A 16,143-nucleotide genomic window follows, 5' to 3' on the forward strand; every position below is an offset into this window, starting at 1 on the left:
TTACACTCACCTAAAGGATTATTAGGAAAACCTGTTAAATTTCACGTTAATTAAATTATCTAATCAACCAATCACATGGCAGCTGCTTCAATGCATTTAGGGGTGTCGTCCAGGTCTAGACGATCTCCTGAACTCCAAAATGAATGTCAGAATGGGAAAGAAAGAGAGTCTCGATTTCTGTTGAGACATTCAGATGGTAGAGTCAGAATTTGGCATAAACAGAATGAGAACATGGATCTGTCATGCCTTGTTACCACTGGGCAGGCTGGTGGTGGTGGTGTAATGGTGTGGGGGATGTTTTCTTGGCACACTTTAGGCCCCTTAGTACCAATCGGGCATCGTTTAAATGCCACAGCCTACCTGAGCATTGTTTCTGACCATGTCCATCCCTGATCACCATGGACCCATCCTCTGATGGCTACTTCCAGCAGGATAATGCACCATGTCACAAAGCTCGAATTATTTCAAATTGGTTTCTTGAACATGACAATGAGTTCACTGTACTAAAATGGCCCCCACAGCAAGGTTATAATCGTTAACGAAAACGAACGAAATAACGAAAACTAGATGGGAAAAAACATTGTCGTTAACTGAAATAAAAATAAAAACAAAAAAAAGGCATTACAAAAAAACGATAACTAAACTAAAACTGTAATGTCTGTTTGCAAAACTAACTAAAATGAAATAAAATTATTGAGTAAATGTCCTTAGTTTTCGTCTTTGTCAATGTCTTTCACAGAGCAAATAACATATCTTTCAGAGTTGACATTTCCGACCTATTTTATTCAGTCTATGCCGTAGACATGTATAGTTTCCGACTGGGAACCCAGAAATTCCACGTCAAATTGAACACAACATGTCTGTGCCCCTCGCCTGGCATCATAGCGGTACCAAAAGTCTGAAGAAAGCGGCAGAGTCCTATCTGATTATGACTGTGTCAGATAAAAGAAAGTGCCTCGCAGTGGAAGGTGGTAAAATAAGTGGACAATTAAGGGAAAAATCCCACGAATTTGAAAGTACATTTCAGAAGCGCGCACAAGGAGGCTAACCTAGCTTAGTGACAGGGCAAGGAGAACGCAAAGCCCCCTTCCCCCGAAACAGAAGCTAATATAACCCCGGTACAGGGCATGGATGTGTGGGGCCAGGGCCAGACAGCATGACGGAGACAACCGCAGGACAGAGAACACTACAGGAGGGCTTTCACCGGCGACCCGATAGCTGCTGGTTAGCAAATACGCATGAACACTAAAAGCGTGAGGAAGCGTGGGTTAATATGTGTGTTGATACTGGGATGTCTAGCTACACAACTGTGGGAGTTGATTGACTTCAAAAAGTTTGCCACTTTACTCGAACCAAAGTTCAAAACACCTGTTTAGGTCTTCTTTAGTCTGATGGCTATTTAGGTTTTTTCCTGGCACAGTTACTAACACATTTTGCACTTACTGCTGCGTCTTGTGTAGACTGTTTACATACAGTATCTCACAAAAGTGTTTTTTACATTTTAGTAAATATTTCATTATATCTTTTAATGGGACAACACTGAAGAAATTACACTTTGCTACAATAAAGTATTAAGTGTGCAGCTTGTATAACAGTGTAAATGCACTGTCCCCTCAAAATAACTCAACACACAGCCATTAATGTCTAAACCGCTGGCAACAAAAGTCAGTCCACCCCTATGTTAAATTCCCATAGAGGCAGGCAGATGGTTATTTTTAAAGGCCAGTTATTTCATGGATCCAGGATACTATGCATCCTGATAAAGTTCCCTTGGCCTTTGGAATTAAAATAGCCCCCCCACATCATCACATACCCTTCACCATACCCCCACATCATCACATACCCTTCACCATACCTAGAGAGTGGCATGGGGTACTTTCCATAAAATCATCTCCCACTGCAAATCAAACCAGCTATTAGGCTAACTGATATAAAACCATGCCAATCTCTAGGTATGGTGAAGGGTATGTGATGATGTGGGGCTATTTTAAACATTTAACATAGGGGTGTACTCACTTTTGTTGCCAGCGGTTTAGACATTAATGGCTGTGTGTTGAGTTATTTTGAGAGGACAGCACATTAACACTGTTATACAAGCTGGACACCGTGTAATTTCTTCAGTGTTGTCCCATTAAAAGATATAATGAAATATTTACAAACATGTGAGGGGTGTACTCACTTTTGTGAGATACTGTATTTGTGCTCATCATCATATGTACATTTTATGTACTGGTGTTATTGTTGAATACATTGTGAATACATATTTCTAAAATTGTATGATGTTTTTGTTGAGTTATTAATTACACAATACTTTTTTCTGACCTTTGTGAATCTTGCCCCCAATAAATAACCCATATTAGAAAAAAAGACTAAAACTAATAAAAACTAAACTAAAACTAAGCATTTTCAAAAAAGTAAAAACTAAACTAAACTAGCAAAACCGCTTTAAAAACTAATTAAAACTAAACTGAATTTGAAAACAAAAAGTCAAAACGAAATAAAAATAAAAACTATTGAAAAATGCAAAACTATAATAACCTTGCCCCACAGTCACCAGATTAGAGCTGTAATCGGGCCTTAAAAGTACGGCCCGAAAACGCCCGAGTTCGGCCTGAGCCCGACCCGTATATTTTGATTGACAGCTTTTTAAAAGCCCGAACCCGTTTACAGCCCGACTGTAAAGGCCGTCTATCAGCATCATTAGAATGTCGGACACGCGCTTCGCACCACGACAGGGCACACGCACCACTCGGCGGAAAAGGGAGAGAAAGAAAAAAAAGACTGCGCCGCACGCACAAAGCTCCTTTGTCTTTCGTAAAAAATTAGTCATTTATACATTTTTTAACATAATTTATTCATGAATGACGGAGGCTATAGGCCACTTGGAAGTTGGAACATAGAAATTAATTAAGTCCTCCAGAGACCAGCCTCCGTTTGACCTCCTCAGGATCCATTTTCACGCTAATCGAAACGCATCAGCTGACCGCTCATATACCATGCAGCCCGAAGCGCAAGCCCGAGCCCGGCCCGAGCCCGTGAAAAATAATAGAAATTAAGCCCGAACCCGACCGAACCCGTCGGGTCCCGTCGGGTCCCGTCGGGTCCCGTCGGGTCCCGTCGGGTCCCGTCGGGTTCGGGCAAAGATCTTCAGCTCTACACCAGATCTCAACCCAATAGAACATCTTTGGGATGTGGTGGAACGGGAGCTTCGTGCCCTGGATGTGCATCCCACAAATCCCCATCAACTGCAAGATGCTATCTTATCAATATGGGCCGACATTTCTAAAGAATGCTTCCAGCACCTTGTTGAATCAATGCCACGAAGAATTTAGGCAGTAGTGAAGGTGAAAGGGGTCAAATACAGTATTAGTAGGGTGTTCCTAATAATCCTTTAGGTGAGTATAATATATATATATATATATATATATATATATATATACACATACAACATACATATATATAAATAATATATCTATCTATATATTATATATCTATATGTTCATAGCTAGATAACAAATATGGAATAATTTTGAACAATTACCAAAACTTTTGACATTTAGCACCAAACAACCCATCACCCTATAATCACCCATCCCAGTACAGTCAGTATACTAACCCACACTCACAATCAATGAATCTCTCTTCATCCTCAAATCCTTTTAGTAAATTGTTTTATACAACTTTGTAAACCTTTTAATGTTTGTGAAATGTTTAACACCTGCTCCAAACCATTCCAAAGACTCACCCCCCCAGATAGTGCTATACATACTTTTTAGGGGTCCAAGCCCGAGTCTGGAAGAACCAGCGGTAGCAAAGCTACGCCGTTCACACAGCAGGGCTGTGGAACCCTATTGCTTTTCTAAGGTTTCTTATTATTATTTTTCCGCCGATAAAACTGATGCTACAGCCTAAACCGTACATGGTGGTAGGGGGTGCCATTTTCAGGACTGGTCCAGATCCCTGCAGGGACCTCGGACAATATATTAATATTTTAACTCCCAAACCGTACATCACACATTAAAAATACACATGTCCTCACGTTCCCTGAATTCAGATGAATCTCCTGATATAGGCCACGCCCATTTCCGCCTAGACTTTTTTGCGTGAAAAATCCCGATTTATCGTAAACCTGCTTTTTCTTACTCCTCCTAGACCAGTGTTTCTTAACGGGGCGGTACCGCCCCCCAGGGAGCATTCAGAAGATGATGGGGGGCGTTGGAAGCAATATTTTGGAAAGGGGGGCGTTGAGGTGCCCTTGGGGGGCGTTTGTTTGAAAGCTAGTTTAAACCAAAGATTCACAATAACAATACATGTTTACACTTAAACTACTAAAAAATAATTGGTCTGCAACATTAAAAGCTGCCAGTTTACAGCACTGCGACTGGACGAGACGGGTATCCTAACTTTTCTGTGCTTCTGTCAGCTTTGTTTGGTGCCGCTCTGTGCTGCCTTCATGGAAACGGGACGTAAGAGCATCATCTTAAATGAGCTCTGTAGCTACTATGTGAAGCTGCATTCACATAAAAAAAAAAAAAAAAGCAATCACTGCGACGTCCTGTTGTATTGTGTCCCCCCCCCCCAATGTAGCACAAGTAGACTTTATATTTCACAGTAACAGTTTTTTGTCAGATGGTTTATAGAACACAACGTTTCCTACTGTACCTGAATGCAGCTTCATTTCACGGAGAAAGAGAGAAAGAAAAGAGACGTGCAAGAGATATTGACTGTGCTATGTTGTTTGGCAAACATTTAGCTGTTCCATACACTCCCAGCCAGTTCAGGGCTTGTGTTTGGTGTTTTAAAACTGTCTTATGGAAGCGATAGAGGCAGTGATGTCACTGTTTACTGTATGGGACTCTCACACACCTCCACAAAACACAGCGCGACGTGGGGTTGTGTTTCTCCAAACGTTTTTTTCTGCTATTTACTCGCAAGACAGGCGATAGCAAACCTAGACTCTTCTAAGCATTACAAAACGGCTCTCACTAACTTTCAAAGGATGTAAACTTATTTCCATTCGGCAGTAGGTGTCGTTCTTCAAGTCGTTTGTCATCACCAAAATACTTTTCTGTGTGCGTGTGCGTGTGTGTGTGTAATCCTTCTGTTTTACCCCTTGATATGGGCCAGCTTGTTTTCTGTTGGAACAATTAGATTTTAGATTTGAATGAAAAAAAGATTTGTTTTTGTTTTTATGACACCCAAGGTCACTTCACAAACAAAAAAGGACATTCAAATTATAGTCATCTTATAAAGGTGCTGAGGTTCACACCATGCAGCATGCCTTTTGATAATACCTAATTATAGTTTGAATGTTACATATCTAGTCGTTCTGATTGGCTGCTGTTATTTAATTTGAATGTCAAATGGTTGCATTTTTTTTTTTTAAACCTGTAAATAGGACTGGATGATTAATCGAAAAATAATCGAAACCGAAATTCAGAACCTATAACAGACGTAATTTTACCAAGTCGGTTATTTCGGTCTTTTAATCCTATTAAAAATTTCCGCGGCCGCCCACTGTGTGTTAATGTAGTACTTTCCCCTTAAAACATATTACGGCCTCTGCGTGTGTAGTCACGTGACTCCGCCCCGTCCAGTCTGCGACATTGAAGCAACATGGAGGAGAACTCAAACACCAAGTCAACTCAGCAACACGAGCCGGAGCCGCTTGTACCAAAAAAACATGCAGTGTCCATCGTTTGGACACATTTTGGTTTCAATAACGACGACACCGAACAAACTCAAGTCAAATGCAAACACTGCAGAAAAACTGTTATAGCGACCAAAGGTAATACCAGCAATCTATTTCAACACCTGGAGCGCAAATCACATTACCGAATATGAACAGTGCATGGCTCAAAAAAAGAGAGAGGCTGACAATAGCCCAGCAACAAGTGCCTCCACAAAGCAGGTGTCGATAACACACGCATTTACAAATGCTACACAATATGAAAAGGATTCAAGAAAATGGAGAGAAATAACTGACGCCATTAGTTAATACATCGCGAAGGCCATGGCTCCCGTTGCTACGGTGGAGCACAGTGGGTTTAAACAACTCGCTAAAACACTCGACAGAAGATACACTGTGCCATCGTGACACTATTTTTCCCAAACTGCGGTGCCCAACATGTACCAAACATGTCGTAAAAAAGTAGCTGCTGAACTTCAGTCTGTTAAGCAAGGTAAACATGCTAGTGTTTCTTAGTAAGAACCTGGAGTAAATGCTTATGCATAGAGAGTGACAGGACAAGATCCCTGAGAGGAAGATCAAAAGGTTTACAAAGGATACAAGTTATATTTTGGCAATATTTACAATAATTTATTTTGTTTACAAGAGAGAAATTATATTTTACTTTTAAGATGGCATGGCAATATTTACCATCATTTTGTTTACAAAAAAGAACTATTTTTAAAAGTTCTTTATTTTCTACATTTTTAGGAAACTTTTTTTTTTACATTAAAACTTAAATTACTTTTTTATAACACGTTTTTATTTCATTGTAAAATCTACTGTTGTAGATTTTAGTTCAGTTGTTTGAAATATTTAATAAATAAGCATTAATTGCTATCTGTGTGTTGTTTCCTTATTTTAGAATCACAAAGATAGGATTATAATGCACTCTTTCATTAGAAAAAATAACCGTGAACATATTTACAGTATAAGAAAAGAGAAAAAATTTAAAATAATCGTTCAATAATCGTAATCGAGGTAACTTGTTCGATTAATCGTGATTCTGATTTTAGCCAAAATCGTCCATCCCTATCTGTTAATATATATAATTTCTATTCACATGGCTTTTTTGATACCTGGGAAACTAATACATGTGTTGTTTGTCATTCAATGATTTGATTTTTGTTAACAATAGTAACAACAATAATAGGCCTATATTTAGGACTTAATCATTAATATTCGGGGCAATTAGCCTACATAATATTTGATCGGGGGCGTTAGGGACCTGGATAATGGATAGGGGGGCGCTGGCACAAAAAAGGTTGAGAACCACTGTCCTAGACAGTGTGACTGATCTGCATGAAACTTGGTACGTAGCATCTCCAGACTGACCTGACAAAAAGTTATCAAAAGAATTTTTGTCGGATGAAAATGGCATAAATTACGCACAAACAAATTTGTGTAGCTAGCTACGAAGACACAAACGTTGCCATATCTCCGCCAAAATAAATGGTATCATCGCGAATCTTTAGATTCTTGTTTGTGACCCTCTAAGGCTCCCCAACCAATTCTACAAAAATTGGCCACTAGGGTACAAAAGTACAAGTACAAAAAGTTTATATCTAATGAACGGCTCATCCGATTTTTACGAAATTTTGAGTGTACCATCTCGGCCCACTCCTGAGGCCACGCCTACAGTGGGGTACTGATTTGTCAAAGTGTGTGTGGCCTATGGGACCCAGGTTTGGATTCACCACTTACACTAATGTGAGCAACTTAAAATTTACAGTGTAGATGTACAATGGTTCATGGACCTTACCTACCAAAAATGACACACATGGACCACTAGGTGGCGCTATAATGACGTAAAACGTGTTTTTGCCTATAACTCGTGGGAGTTTTACGTCAGTCTACATCGCAGATTAGAAACCCTTATATCCACATGTTCCTTGAATCCATCTGAATCTGATGATATGTGTCACGCCCATTTGCGCTAAGAAGTTTTTTCGCAATATCGCACAATGCGCAAAACAAACTTTTTCTATCTCCTCCTAGGCCGTGCGAGCTATTGGCACGAAACTTGGTTGGTAGCATCTCCATACGGACCTGACCTAAAGTTATCCAAAGAATTTTGCTATGTTACACCATTCGCAATTTACAAGCAAACTAATTTTCATAGCTAGCCACAAAACACGAACTTTAGCATATCTCGGCCAAATTAATAGGTATCAGAGCAAAACTTGGTATTGTTGCTCAACATCCCACTCCGAGCCTCCCTACCAAATTTGGTGAAAATCGGCCGTTAGGGGGCGCTATAATGAACGTAGAGGCCTTTTGGCAAATAAGTCAATGCATTTAAATGGGAATAATTTGCAATGGAAATATCTCTGCTACAGTAAATGCTATCCTCACAAAACCTGAGATTATTGTTCGACATGTCACTCTGCGGCTCTCCACCAGATTTGGTGATGATCGCCCTTTAGGGGGCGCTATAATTGAGGTAGAAGTGTTTTGGCCTTTTACGCAATGAAGAGGAAATTTGCAATTGCGAAATTTCCGGACTTTTGCCTCGCCCGCCATGTCGTGCTTTGGGTTCTCCTTTCGCGGTCTCCGCTTTCGTGGGCTCTTAGTGTTGTCAGGGGCGACTCGCACCAGGGGGTACTGGCGCCGGGGAGGCTTGACCCCGTTCATAACTGCTTGCAGTTCTAGTTAGTTATTTTTTATTTTTCACAAGTTTTGTTCTTCTCTCAAATTATCCCTGCATTTCAATACATTTTTTTTGTAAATTTCCCAGAAGTAGATTTTTTCTTGCTTTGAACATGATTTGTGCCATCATCAATCATTCTGATTGCTCTCTTTTGTAATGTGCATAACGAGTGTAGGTTGGTTTTGTATGCTTTCCCCCAGAGAGTATGCAGTGCTTTATTGTCTTGATTTATTTTGCTGTGGTCTTTTCCAGTTTTGCTTCGACGTGGTTTATGTAAGGTTTCCAGCAGATTCTGTGGTCTAAAAATCACACCAAGAAATGTATTTTCATATCCTCTTATTAAACTTAATGAGGTTTGTGGATCTGGTTTGCCTGGTCAATTAACAGTGAACCTTGCGTGAAAGGAGCTTCTGTTTTAATGTTTGTTGCTGAAAGTGTGTGTGTGTGTGTGTGTGTGTGTGTGTGTGTGTGTGTGTGTGTGTGTGTGTGTGTGTGTGTGTGTGTGTGTGTGTGTGTGTGTGTGTGTGTGCGCGCATTTCTCTAGCTGTGTGAGTTACCTTGTATGGTGAGGGTTCAATCCTTTCGCCAAAAAGAACCTGACCCAGATTCTCTGATGGACGTTTCATTGTTTTCTCTGAGCAGAAGTCAAACCTGCACAAACAGGAAGCGACTGTTCAAAATGTTTGGGGCAGAATCCAACATCATTTTTAGAAAAGAATGGTGCAGTGCAGAGAATAACCAATTTATTACAAAGTTAAGATGAAAAACTGATGCATTTAAATCTAAAACTATTTTTTGGGGGAAATCACAATTACAGTGTTACACACTTGGCACTTACGCAGTATATTCATAAGGCAGAACAGACTCCACTGAATCCAACCTGTTCACAAACAGCTCAATGGTCGACTAGAATAAAACAAAGCAGACAGACACATATTAGGCAGACAGTAGGAATGCTCCTATCAGGCTTTAATTTTCATATTGTTAGATATTGATTCTTGTTTGGCTATTACACCTTGTCGTGATTACATTGTGTCAACATTTATTTATTTTTTTAAACTCCAAAACAATGTTCTGGATACTCTGGCTAGGTAAGGACATTTGTTTGTTGCTTTTTTTGTAATTTGGGTGAATAAATAAATCTTGAAAAAGTCCAAGGGAATAAATACAAATAAAAGTTGCCCCAAATACAATATATTCTCTATGCTAAACTTCCTCAACCCGCTTGGTGCGCTAATAGTACTGATGGTGGTGCTTTAGCAACCATCTAGTTTAATTTTTTTTTAAATGTATAACAAATCAGTCGTATATGGTAGCACTTTGCAACTTTCACCAAATTGTAGGCCCATCTAAGCAGAAATGTTTCGCTGCGAGTAATTATGAAGTCCATTACTCTGTTTTTCTCAAAAACTATAAAATATATATATATATATATATATATATATACACACACACACACACACACACACACATTGCCCCACTGCATCTTCAGACTGTCCTCCACAAACAATCCAGCCAAAAATTTATTTTTACTGCGCAAAGTACTGTAAACAACTACAGCAAATTCTCGCAAAATAAATCTCCAATGTTTATGAAAATAAATGACAAAATTAGGATCTTGCGTGGTAAATTACTAAATCATTTTTGGCAATATTTTCAATTCTATCCTGATGTAAGCTATTAGCCTAGAAATCTAGACGCACCCTAGCGGCAGCAAATGTAATTTGCAGCCAGGGGGTCTAGCAACTCTCCGTTGGCTTGCGAGCTGGAAAAACCCAACTCTGGCCGGGCCAATCACATTGTGTATTGAGTCGGTGGGCGGGCTTATGGCTGCTGCTGCTGCTGGGAACAGTGGTCTTTCGAAAAGGCTTCGGCCGCGACTCTGGAAAACTTGGGAGTTAAGCTTTTCTTTGAGAAAAGAACAAAGAACGGCACTGAAGTCATTCTTAAAAAAAAGGAAGATGTGTTCGGAGTTTTGCCGACCAGATACGGCAAAGGTTTAATCTATCAACTAGCTCTGCTACCTTCATTGTTGCTCTGCTTGGTTGTAGCGCTATCCTATTGTGTGCAGAGAGAATTTGAAAGACAACCGTTTATCCCGCCCCTCGGATTGAGCCCTGTCAATGGTGAGTTACCAACACAACATCTTGATGAGAGTATGGCTTGTCAGGCTAGTAAGCTATTACAGTCAATGGAAATAGAGGATTTTTAAAACATCAGTTTTGTCATATCTATGTTGTTTAGATGGAGTACACAAATTCTCAGAATTTTGTCTTGATACATGAATTTCTGAAACTAGTTTGAAATCTGTCTTTACAAGCAACCCTGGTGATTGCCTCAGTTATAGTTTGAACTGTGAAGCCATCTATGGTTTCCAACTTGCCAGTTATTATGACTTGCCCTTGGTGTCTGAGGTTGTGGGTTCAAGCAGAATAAACATGCGAATGCCTAATACTCAAGGACTTATGTTTCTAGGTTCCTTTATAGCAAAAAAGTTGGAACATTTTTAGTATGTTCTGAATGTGTTTTCTAGTCAGTCTGAATGGTTTTTACTCAATCTTTTTATATGAAAAGTTGTGCTTTGTAAAGGCTTTTTCGAAAAAGCTAGAGGCCGGTGACTATCACACGTAGTCAAATATGGAACAACTAGTTGCAATACCAGTGCAGTCTGTCACTAAAAACGACTAAACCACTCGACTGTAGAGGATTTTACATGCCATTACAAATTTCAATACCAAGAACCAACACCTCACAATATTCACAATACGCAATTTGTAGTGTACATGAGTTTACGAATATGTTTAAGTAGCCAATAGCCATAAAATAAAATAAAATGGGTAGGATGAGAATATAAAATAATTCTTCTTCAATCATTTAGCTAGTCAGTTCAAATCGGTATCAGCACTACAGAGAGTATGACTAGTTTTGAAATACGTTATACAATCTGGCAATATCCGTTATTAGTTTGATGTCCAGCGAACGAAGTGACTTTGAGGTAGCTCGCTAACCTCGTTATACAGTTAACGTTAGTTTGCTATGTAGCTAGTTAACATAGTAACGTTATACGTTTGTTTTGGCTAACGTTAGCTGACTCACATTAACGTTATAGCTGTTTATAAAGAACTAACGTTAGCTAACCAAGCATTTGCATTCCAATACCTCTTGTCTATTTGTTAAGTGGGAGCACTCAATATTGATTTATTCAGTTATTTGCTATAACATCTGGCAGCTACACAGTGATCTGTGACATGTTTTGTTTACCTTGCAGTCCGGAACTTGGTCTTTTCCAGGCTCACAAAAGCTCACGGGTGCCAGACCCGGTAGGTAGAATCCGGCCGCTCGAGCCAGCAGCGTAGCCACAAGCAGCCACCGCAACATCGTCACACCGGCCAATCTTCACCCAATATTTAGACGGTAACTTGCTCCTCTTCGCAGTTTTAAGACTGCATCTGACATCCACACTGGGCAGCCACCAGCATCCGGTTCTGCAGACACGTCATATGCCGGAAGTCCTGCTTCATGAAGTGGAGCATTGTGGGATCATGTATGCAAATACATGAATCACGAGAAGCATGCATTCCGTAATGTTGTAACAGAATTAAATTGTTTATAATAATATAATCAACTAAACATTTCCGCAAGAAATGTGGACACTGTGTCTACTACTTGGTGCACATCCCAAGTTGTACCCTGACTAACAGTAAATCAGCTGTTTGACATATGCTGAAAAGAGATAACAAGACGTCCTACAAAGAGGCTCCATGATGGGAGTTTGATGTGTTGGCAACGCTGCGTGACACTGCGGGACGAAAATGTGGCGGAAGATGGAGAATAAGATTATTATTATTATTATTATTATTATTAAGTATATGACAAATAATAGTCATTGTGCCGATTACTGCTATTGCACACATCAGCATACGCTACAATAATATTCTTAACCATTATGCCCTTGCTATTATGTGCAAATATTCTAGAACGTTTCTGGTGTGCATTCTCCGACTACTCCCAAAGTGGTGGTAGTATTCAAAAAGCAGGGATGTATCTAATGCTGTGATTGGATCATAAATTTCGTGGTCAATTCTGGTTGGTTTACTGAAAAGTGAACGCCTCTAAACAGCTGAATAGTTTTAGGAAGAGAGAGCGTGATTGCAGATATTAGAAGTAGTAGAATATATTTGGCATAACGTTAGAAACCTTGGACTACCATCTTATTACATCTCAAAGGAGAAAGTTCACCCGCCAACTTCAAGCAACAAAGACCATTTCTGGTTCCTGTTTTGTCAACAAGCCAACTCAAGCTAACGTTAGCTTTGTAGAGATTGTAGTATTAGTAGTATAGCAGTCCCAAACTGAATAAATACGACACATATAAACACAAAACTGACCCTAACCCTTTGCTAGCTCATTTGTGTTGTTACTAAGATATCTGCTGAAAAAAATAGATTTAGCTTTATGTTTTTACCTTATGTCCGCGGACTTCAAGCATCAGAGACAATTTCCTAGTTTTGTAGAGATCGTGGGATATCCCAAATTCAATAAATCCCGCACATATTTACTGCTTAGCTAGCTCAATCTTGTTATAACAAAGATATCTGCTGCAAAAAAAATTCTCAAATGTTGTCAATGCTATTTTTAGCATCACTGATCTGATCCAAGCATTTTCAATAAGTTACTCCAATTTTTCAATTCAATTTTATTTATAGTATCAAATCATAACAACAGTTAGCTCAACAGTTTACAGATAGAGTAGGTCTAGACCACACTCTATAATTTACAAAGACCCAACCCTTGTCTCAAAAAATACTGAGTTTGATGTTAGCAAAATTGTTAAGCAACCGCAACAATCCAATATAATCTGCCTGAGGAATCTGAAAATTGTCCTTACGTCTCCAAAGACAAATGGAGTATGTATAGAGGAGTTGCTCTGGTCAGATAGAAGAAGAGCTGTCAGTAGCTATGTTTCCATCCACACGTTTTTATCCGAATTAAGTGATATTGAATGAAAAATGCCTTATGGAAACAGTAAAATTCGATAGAATTTCATGAATATCGACTCAAAGGAAATACATTCGGTCTCATCGGATTTTCTCTTGATCGATATACGGCTTATGTGATAAACGCTGATGGAAACGTTATTTGCCGAATAAATTAATGACTTGCGATTAAGTTTTAGGTCATTTTATGGTTGCAACCCGCCACAAAACGAAGAAGAATACGTTTTAGTTCATTTCCGCACAATATTTCCGCTCTGTTTGCACACATGACAAGTGTCAACAAAGACAGATGGAAGTGGACAAACAAGGAGACAGGAGACTTTTTGAATATAATTTACGAGCAAAATATAATGTCTATTTTAGATAGCAAAAATCTAAGAACTCGCGAAGGAAATGACCATCAAAGGTTACGACAAGCCGTGGGACATCCTGCGGAGTAAATGGAAGGCGCTCAAACAGCGATACATGTCTCAAAAAAGAGAGTTGTCTCGCAGCGGTGCCGGAGGGAAAATAAAAGGCAAGTTCCACCTTTTTGATGAGCTCGATCAGATCCTTGGCCAAAGGCCCATCGTAGCTTCCTTGGCTTCTAATGTTAACAACAACAACTACTTTTGTCTAGCAAAACTTTGTTCGCAAATGTTTGCTTGAATGTTGTGAGATTCAGTGCGAAAATGAATGGAAACACCTTAAAATGTCTCAAATCAATTCGATATATACCAATTTAATCGCAAAACAGCATGTGACGTCATTACGCACAGGTTTTTATTCGCTTTAAAGCTGTTGGAAACACACTTTCACCAGCTTTATTCGCATGAGTTTTTTTACCGAACTTCAGATAATTCGATTGACAAGTGGATAGAAACTTAGCTAGAGATGAGAGGTGGTGAAAACGTTGGGATGAATCTGCAGGGAACTGTTGTTTTCAACAGTGTAGTAGGCAAAGTCAGCCAACCTTCTGTGGATAAGAAAATGTGAGGAAACGTCTCCCTGTTGTACAGCTTACACAAGAAAACCACTCCATGAGTAGAGCTAACACTACTTAAAGTGATGGTTCGGAGTAATTTACCCTAGGGTCCTTTGCACCATGACCTCGAGGCAAACACCCCCCCAGAAGCTTTTTTCACCTGGGTCTAACATTGGCGATAGCTAGTAGCGTCGCTGAGTAGCTTAATGACTACCACGTTTGTAGCTCTTCGACCCCACTATATCGTGCCCGAAATGATACCAAGGACTACACTAGTATATATAGGTTATGCACTCATAAAACGATGGATTGGAAAGTTTGTAGGTACAACCGAAGTTTATGTAAATAACACTTGCCTGCTGGCTTCTGCTCTTCGCTGTTGTTGTTGCTGCTGTGAGACGAGTGCTTAGGACATCTACAATTTACAACACCGAAAAGAGATGCAACAAAATATATTTTTAATTTAACTTATTTTTTAAAGTAAGTGCTGTAATATAACTAGCAGGAGACAAGTAATAATTGAGGTAAGTTTGGAGACATTACCTTATTTAATCATTAAATTAATACATATTTTTGTTGTATCTCTTTTCGGTGTAGTAATTTATAGATGGCCCTAAGCACTCGTCTAACGGCAGGTAGCAGCAGCAGCAGCAGCAGCAACAGAGAGCAGAAGAGAGCAGGCAAGTGTTCATAAACTTCTGGTGTACTTACAAACTTTCCAATCCATCGTTTTATGAGAGCATAACCTATATATACTAGTGTAGACCTTTGGTATCATTTCGGGCATTATTAGTGGGGTCATTTAAGAGATACAAACGTGGGTCCATTAGCCCCGCGCTAAGCTACTCAGCGGCTAACGCTACTCTACGCTAACTCGCCCAGTGTTAGACCCAGGTGAAAAAAGCTTCTGGGGGGGTGTTTGCCTCGAGGTCATGGTGCAAAGGACCCTAGGGTAAATTACTCCGAACCATCACTTTAAGAGAAGAGTCAGCATTTAAAATAAATATATTTTGACAAGAGACTGAACAGGGGAAACACCTGTTTAAAACTGCTCACAGTATCCACTGGGAAGACTGTATGCAGTTGAAAGGTCTGGGGGGGGTCCATGAGTTAAGATAAAACATTAACTTTAAAGCTTTAGTGCGTAACTTTTTGATATTAATGAATGTCCGTTACATTCAAGTCATTGCCAAATGAGTTGCTACAAAGCTAATTAAGACTATCAACTCCACAAAACTCTCTTTGTATTTCTCAGTATGTCTTCGTTCAGAAGATTGTGGCGTCCGGTGACTTTCCCGCACAGAAACTCAAGTGAAGATAATTACCTCCATCATGTTTTCTTAATCCGCTGTGTCCTCCTTGACTACTAGCAACTGCGTGGAGGAGGGGGCGGTGCACGGTCACAGAAGGCTTGTATCATGTGGTCGGCTGACAGTGTTGTTGTAATTACTTAGAATTCCTCATGGGGGTGTGTGACAAAGGCCCTGTCACTGTTGGATGGCACATGGTAAACCTACTCAGGTCACCAAGCACCCAGACAATTAACTTGCAGTCACACTTTTATACATATCATTCAGTAACACTGTTACCAAAAATAACACTTTAGTTTAGTTTAGTCAGTTCGGTTTATTTATTTCAGTCATTTTGATTTTTCAACATACTGTTACTTAACCATTATTTCGAAATCTTTCTCCTCTCCAGTCCCTGGGTCTGAACCGAACTGAAACTGAAGCTGAGATAAAGTGCTGCTTCATATATATGGAATGCCGTTTTATTCCCAATTAAATAAATGAATAAATACATA

At 39.5% G+C, this 16,143-nt stretch overlaps 1 protein-coding gene across 1 annotated transcript in view; it reads right to left on the reverse strand.

Annotated features, from left to right (window-relative positions):
• The window catches only part of tm9sf2 (transmembrane 9 superfamily member 2), a 29,460-nt gene extending 17,704 nt beyond the window's left edge, over positions 1-11,756 (reverse strand). Inside the window, exons 1-3 of the mRNA XM_039783468.1 lie at positions 11,640-11,756; positions 9,217-9,284; positions 8,936-9,029 (exon numbers count right to left, since the gene is read on the reverse strand). Of these exons, the coding sequence (XP_039639402.1) occupies positions 8,936-9,029; positions 9,217-9,284; positions 11,640-11,756 (279 nt within the window). The remainder of the gene's footprint in view (positions 1-8,935; positions 9,030-9,216; positions 9,285-11,639) is intronic.
• Between the last annotated feature and the right edge of the window lie 4,387 nt (positions 11,757-16,143).

Source organism: Perca fluviatilis, chromosome 19 (genome assembly GCF_010015445.1).
Source record: "Perca fluviatilis chromosome 19, GENO_Pfluv_1.0, whole genome shotgun sequence".
In the NCBI taxonomy this organism is placed as follows: Eukaryota; Metazoa; Chordata; class Actinopteri; order Perciformes; family Percidae; genus Perca; species Perca fluviatilis.